The sequence below is a fragment of the Palaemon carinicauda genome, chromosome 7, assembly GCF_036898095.1.
Source record: "Palaemon carinicauda isolate YSFRI2023 chromosome 7, ASM3689809v2, whole genome shotgun sequence".
Classification (NCBI taxonomy): domain Eukaryota; kingdom Metazoa; phylum Arthropoda; class Malacostraca; order Decapoda; family Palaemonidae; genus Palaemon; species Palaemon carinicauda.
In genome coordinates, this window is record NC_090731.1 from 27854842 (window position 1) to 27862341 (window position 7500).

Below are 7500 nucleotides of genomic sequence, written 5' to 3' on the forward strand. Positions count from 1 at the left end.
TTAAATAAATTTCCTTATATTTTGATCGTTATAGTAAGTTCTTCTACTTAACAAATTTCATTCTATTTTGATCGTTTTATTAAGTTCTTCCACTTAACAAATTTGATTCTATTTTAATGGTTCTATAAGTTCTTCCACTTAACAAATTTCATTCTATTTTGATCGTTTTATTAAGTTCTTCCACTTAACACATTTCATTCTATTTTGATCGATCTATTATGTTCTTCCATTAAATAGATTTCCTTATATTTTGATCGTTATAGTAAGTTCTTCTACTTAACAAATTTGATTCTATTTTGATCGTTTTATTAAGTTCTTCCACTTAACAAATTTCATTCTATTTTGATCGTTCTATTGAGTTCTTCCACTTAAAAAAAGTTCAGTCTATTTTGATCGTTCTATTTTTCTACTTAACAAATTTAATCCTATTTTGATGGTTCTATAAGTTCTTCCACTTAACAAATTTCATTCTATTTTGATCGTTCTATTAAGTTCTTCCACTTAAAAAAGTTCAGTCTATTTAGATCATTCTATTCTTCTACTTAACAAATTTCATGTTATTTTGATCGTTCTATTAAGTTCTTCCACTTAACAGATTTAATTCTATTTTGATCGTTTTATCAAGTTCTTACACTTAACAAATTTCATTCTATTTTGATCGTCTTATTAAGTTCTTACACTTAACAAATTTCATTCTATTTTGATCGTTATATAAGTTCTTCCACTTGACAAATTTAATTCTATTTTGATGGTTCTATAAGTTCTTCCACTTAACAAATAAATTCTATTTTGATGGTTCTATAAGTTCTTCCACTTAACAAATAAATTCTATTTTGATGGTTCTATAAGTTCTTCCACTTAACTAATTTAATTATATTTTGATAGTTCTATAAGTTCTGCCACTTAACAAAATTTAATTCTATTTTGATGGTTCTATAAGTTCTTTCACTTGACAAATTTAATTCTATTTTGATGGTTCTATAAGTTCTTCCACTTAACAAAATTTAATTCTATTTTGATGGTTCTAAAAGTTCTTTCACTTAACAAATTTAATTCTATTTTGACGGTTCTATAAGTTCTTCCACTTAACAAAATTTAATTCTATTTTGATGGTTCTATAAGTTCTTTCACTTAACAAATTTAATTCTATTTTGATGGTTCTATAAGTTCTTTCACTTAACAAATTTCATTCTATTTTGATGGTTCTATAAGTTCTTCCACTTAACAAATAAATTCTATTTTGATGGTTCTATAAGTTCTTCCACTTAACAAATTTCATTCTATTTTGATGGTTCTATAAGATCTTCCACTTAACAAATAAATTCTATTTTGATGGTTCTATAAGTTCTTCCACTTAACAAAATTTAATTCTATTTTGATGGTTCTATAAGTTCTTCCACTTAAAAAATTTAATTCTAATTTGATCGTTCTACTAAGTTCTTCCGTCTGACATATTTCATTTTATTTTGATCGTTCTATTAAGTTCTTCAACTTAATAATTTTCATTTTATTTTGGTCGATCTATTACGTTCTTCCACATAAGAAATTTCATTCTATTTTTATCGTTCTTTTAAGTTCTTCCACAAAACGAATTTAATTCTATTCTGTCGTTTATTTTCATGCCAAGTTATCATTATCATATTAACTGTGTCACTCATAGAAAAACTAAAAAATACCCACAATTAAAGTTTTGTAAATAAAATAAAAAAAAAAAATTTCTTCCAACAGGTGTGATAACATCAAACGCTGCCGTCTCCACAACCTCGGGAGAGGCGTCTTCGGTAACGGACCTGAGTCTCTCCCTCTCATCTATAACAGATTTCCCACAAATCAAACTCTATACCAGCCAATCCCACCTCAGTGATAAAATCAACTTCGAAACAAGCTCCCATGATGAAACTGCAGATAAAATCCGCGCCGATTACCACCAAGAGAATGACACTTTCGAAGTAACTGTTATACCAGCGTCCACCTTATGGAAGAAAGTGAAGAAAGGCGGCGACGTTAATCTGACTGAAAATGATAAAGTGGACGATGACTATGCTGTTGGGATGCCAGTTGCAGCTGCTTTGCAGAGTAAGTACACTTTAACATTATCTTTTACAAATATGAATATAATTCATGATTACACTCGAATAAGCTATTCTATCTTATTTTATATTCCTCTTTTTTTTTAAAGTAAAATTGTGTATTTTAATGTTGTTACTGTTCTTGAAATGATTTATTTCAATTGTTCATTACTCTTTTAGTTTATTTATTTCCTTATTTTCTTTCCTCACTGGGCTATTTTTCACTGTTGGAGTCCATGGGCTTATAACATCCTGCTTTTCCAAATAGGGTTGTAGCTTAGCTAATGATAATAATAGCGATAATATCAATACTAATAATAACAACAACAACAACAACAATAATAATAATAATAATAATAATGATAACAACAACACAGCATATGCATTGGCCCTGGACAATTGCATAACTATAATAATAATAATAATAATAATAATAATAATAATAATAATACCATTACATTACTACTCGTATTATCTCGGCAAAGAATTTAGCTCAAGACCCAAACTCGTACAATCTTACTCTTCACCCTGAGACATTCATACAACTCAACTGACTTTTATCAAATGAGGATCCGTTGCTTTTACCAATGACATTTCTCCTTTAATAACACTTCTTTCAAGTAAATGCTGAGAGCAAGTGGGTGTATAAAATGTGAATGAGGAATCTTTATTTCATTTTAGAATTGCCGAAGTCTGAAGCTGAACTGCTTAAAATATTATAGTGATCTTTCTTTATAACACATGATAAGTTAGAATTCACATAAGGCAAATATTATTGGTTTTAAGGAGATCGATCCAAAGTCAGTACTTTAATCTTAACTGAACATATGGATCTTCAAATCCGCTTGTGGACACCCTCCAGACTTTCTTCTCTTTGCTTGAATGGTTATTATTGTTGCTATTGTTATTGTAACATTACGTGGATGTCTTCTCTTTGCTTGAATGGTTATTATTGCTGCTATTATTATTGTAACAATACTCGGAAGTCTTCTCTTTGCATGAATGATTATTACTGTTCTTATTGTCATTGTAACTTTACATGGAAACGTTAAATGCTAATGCTCCAATAGGGAAAACTGCATTGTAAGATAAAAACTAAAGTTAAAATAAACTGTAAAAGAGAAAAAGCAAAAAATTAAACAAATCATGATAGATCATAAATAGAACAAACAAAACAAATCTTACATAAACTTTGATACTGTATAGGACTAAAGCCAGGCTTCTCAACAGAAAAGCGTTTGCGCGCTAAATATTAACGTTTGAAGATAAATATATTCATTTAAATCAAAATAACATCCCAATTTTGCCATAGCAGGAATAAAAAATCTAGAATACTGTTTAGTGAGGTCAAGTAAAACATCTAGAATACTGTGTTGCAATGAGCCCAAATAAAACATCAGAATACTGTGTTGTTGCAAGTCCAAATAAAACATCTAGAATAAAATGATGTAGTGAGCCCAAATAAAGCATCTAGAATACTTTGCTTAGGTGAGCCCAAATAAAACATCTAGAATACTGTGTTGTGGTGAGCCCAAATAAAACATCTAGAAGACTGTGTTGTTATGAGCCCAAATTAAACATCTAGAATACTGTGTTGTAATGAGCCAAAATAAAACATCTAGAATACTGTGTTGCAATGAGTCCAAATAAAACATCTAGAATACTGTGTTGTAGTGAGCCCAAATAAAACATCTAGAATACTGTGCTGTACTGAGCCCAAATAAAACATCTAGAATAATGTGTTATAGTCAACCCGATGTAAGGAAATTCAAGAAATCTTTTCATTCAGTGCAACTCTAGCACTAGATAGTAGATGATATAATCACGGATGATATGAATGCAGAGGAGGATAAAAATTATGGAAAATCTTAAAGAGATTACGCTATTAGATTACTGAAAGACAATACCATAGACAAACACCGAGAGCAAGGGATAAGGAATTTAATAGACCTAAATCATTGTTGTTATTGACAATCAAATTACTTACGCAATATACTTAGATTCTAAGTAATTTTGCTTTATTGATATGCAAGAGGTAAATGTATGGTTAAAGGTATTTCTCCTTCAAAAATAGATATCCTTAAAAGAAGTTACATTAAATACTATCCTGAGTGTAAGATAAATAATTTTTGCATCTATTACCACTGATCAGCCAATACATGAAAGAGCAGGTTGGAAAAAAAGCAAGCGCAATATAATAATTTATAAGGGTGGAAAATAACGTTCTTCAGATGTAGTGAAAGCCTTATTAAAAAGGGTTCAAAACTGGCACCGAGAAAGGATATTTTCAATGTTCATTCATTACGTATGGATAAAGGAGAGATCTCTCGGGCAATGTTTAATGGCCTTCTTCTTCTTCTTCTCTTCTTCTTCTTCTTCTTCTTCTTCTTCTTCTTCTTCTTCTTCTTCTTCTTCTTCTTCTTATTATTATTATTATTATTATTATTATTATTATTATTATTATTATTATTATTATTATTATTATTACTATTATTATGATCTATTCTACAACCTTAGTCAGAAATGCACGATGCCATAAGCTATACAAGGGCTCCAACAGGGAAAAATAGCCCAGTGAGGAAAAGAAAGAAATGAATAATCTACAAGAGAAAGGATGGACAATTAACATAAACTATTTTAAAAACAGTAACAACATTAAAGTGGATTTCAAATAAGCTTAGACGAAATACTTGCAATCAAATTGTGCTCCCCCCCCAAAAAAAAAAAATCAACTATGCATATACTTAGGTATCCTGTGATTATGGATAAAGGACTAATGCTTTTGTTGTTTCTTTAGGTATTCTGTGAATATAAATAAAGGATTCATGACTTTATTATTTCTTTAGGTATTCTGTGATTATGGATAAAGGACTAATGACTTTTCTGTTTCTTTGGGTATTTTGTGATTATGAATAAAGGACTAATGACTTTGCTGTTTCTTTAGGTATTCTGTAATTATGAATAAAGGACTAATGACTTTGCTGTTTCTTTAGGTATTCTCTGATTATGAATAAAGGACTAATGACTTTGTTGTTCCTTTAGGTATTCTGTAATTATGAATAAAGGACTAATGACTTTGCTGTTTCTTTAGGTATTCTCTGATTATGAATAAAGGACTAATGACTTTGTTGTTCCTTTAGGTATTCTGTAATTATGAATAAAGGACTAATGACTTTGCTGTTTCTTTAGGTATTCTGTAATTATGAATAAAGGACTAATGACTTTGCTGTTTCTTTAGGTATTCTGTGATTATGAATAAAGGACTAATGACTTTGCTGTTTCTTTAGGTATTCTGTAATTATGAATAAAGGACTAATGAATTAGTTGTTACTATAGGTATTCTGTGACTATGAATAAAGGTCTAATACCTTTGTTGTTTCTTTAGGTATTCTGTGATTATGAATAAAGGACTAATGATTTTGCTGTTTCTTTAGGTATTCTGTGATTATAAATAAAGGATTAATGCCTTTGCTGTTTCTTTAGGTATTCTGTGATTATGAATAAAGGACTAATGACTTTGCTGTTTCTTTAGGTATTCTGTGATTATAAATAAAGGTCTAATGCCTTTGTTGTTTCTTTAGGTATTCTGTGATTATGAATAAAGGACTAATGACTTTGCTGTTTCTTTAGGTATTCTGTGATTATAAATAAAGGATTAATGCCTTTGTTGTTTCTTTAGGTATTCTGTGATTATGAATAAAGGATTAATGACTTTGCTGTTTCTTTAGGTATTCTGTGATTATAAATAAAGGATTAATGCCTTTGTTGTTTCTTTAGGTATTCTGTGATTATGAATAAAGGACTAATGACTTTGCTGTGTCTTTAGGTATTCTGTGATTATAAATAAAGGATTGATGCCTTAGTTGTTTTTTTAGGTATTCTGTGATTATGAGTAATGGACTAATAACTTTGTTGTTTATTTAGGTTTTCTGTGACTATGAGTAAAGGACTAATGCCTTTGTTGTTTCTTTAGCAAGTGGCAATGGTCGAACTCGCTCGGACGGTACATACATTGTTAATGATGATAATGGCTACGCCTGTGTCATGGCATATTTCAAATCTCAAGCAACCATCTATTACCCCGATACCAAAGGAACCTTTCAAGTGAGTATTGGTCTACGCTGTTGTATTTTCGTTCTATAGACAAGGTATGATTCTTGTCTATTCATTAAGGTAATTAAAACTTTATATTTCATAAAGCTGTCATTGAAGCCATGAATTAGCTGTCTATTTTAATGACACTATCCTTTTTAAGTAGGCTCATAATTACACCGATAAGAGCTTAGTATGAACATTTATTTGTTGAATAATTCAATAATTATATTACGAGTATCACATTTCTGGAATCGATTTTTTTCTTTACAGGGGAGAGATATTTGATCTAACAACTAAAACAAAATTTTAGAAATAATACAAAAGAGCAAGAAAAGCTATTAACAATGACCCAAAGAAAGAGTAATAAGAAAAATAACAATGATAACCATGCAAGATCTTATAGGGTTTAGAATGAACATTTATTTGTTAATCTCTTGTTATATAATCTTATTACAAGTATCACATTACTGGAGCCTATTTTATTACAGGGGAGAGATATTCAATATGCAAATTATAACAAATCTGAAGAAAACTTTTCACTGTAAGGAAAATTTTAGCAATAATACAAGAGTAAGAAGAGCTAGTAACATTGACCCAAAGCGAGAATAATTAAAACCAATAACAATGACAATTATGCAAGACTTAATATCAACACTTTCTGCTGCCACCAGAAAAAAGTGGTATCTCCAGCTGATGACTCTGAAGTCTACGGAAGCTGTGACCGCGTGGGACAGGTGTCCGAAGTGAGCGTGGTCTGGTCCTCATCTCTCATCCTGACACTTCGTTTCGGCCTGGATGACCTGACTGATTCCTGGTTCGTGTCACGGTTTAGTCTGACCTATGACCTAGGAGACCCCATGTTTCCTGACAGCGCGGGTGAGTCTGAGTCTTTATTGGGATTGTGTAGGGCTGTGGTGGCCTATTGGAAACGTCCCTGCCTGGCGTTCTGCTAGACGGGAGATCGAGTCAAGCTCAAAGTCCATAGTTTCTTGTAGTGTCTGCAACCATCCTTGTGAGCTAAGGATCGGAGGTTTGGGGAAGCCTTACCTGCTGAGTCATCAGCAGCCATTGCCTCGCCCTCCCTGGTTCTAGCTTGGGTGGAGAGGTGGCTTGGGCGCGGATCACAGGGATACATGGTCAGTCTCTAGGGTATTTTCCTGCCAGAGAATTGTCACTGTCCTTTGCCTCTACCATTCATGAGCGGCCTTTAAACCTTAAAGTCTTAGTCAGAAAACACTGGAATTAAGACAAATACTTCTGATATGTGAAGGAAAGGGTTGGGATATGTTTCATGATGGTTATAATCAACAAGTAATTATTCAATGATGAATGACAG

The 7500-nt window shown here is 31.3% G+C and overlaps 1 protein-coding gene across 1 annotated transcript in view; it reads left to right on the plus strand.

The window, feature by feature from the left end:
- LOC137643538 (uncharacterized) overlaps positions 1-7500 on the plus strand; it is a 19137-nt gene that overhangs the window by 8975 nt on the left and 2662 nt on the right. Inside the window, exons 2-4 of the mRNA XM_068376281.1 lie at positions 1729-2076; positions 6043-6173; positions 6836-7040. Of these exons, the coding sequence (XP_068232382.1) occupies positions 1729-2076; positions 6043-6173; positions 6836-7040 (684 nt within the window). The remainder of the gene's footprint in view (positions 1-1728; positions 2077-6042; positions 6174-6835; positions 7041-7500) is intronic.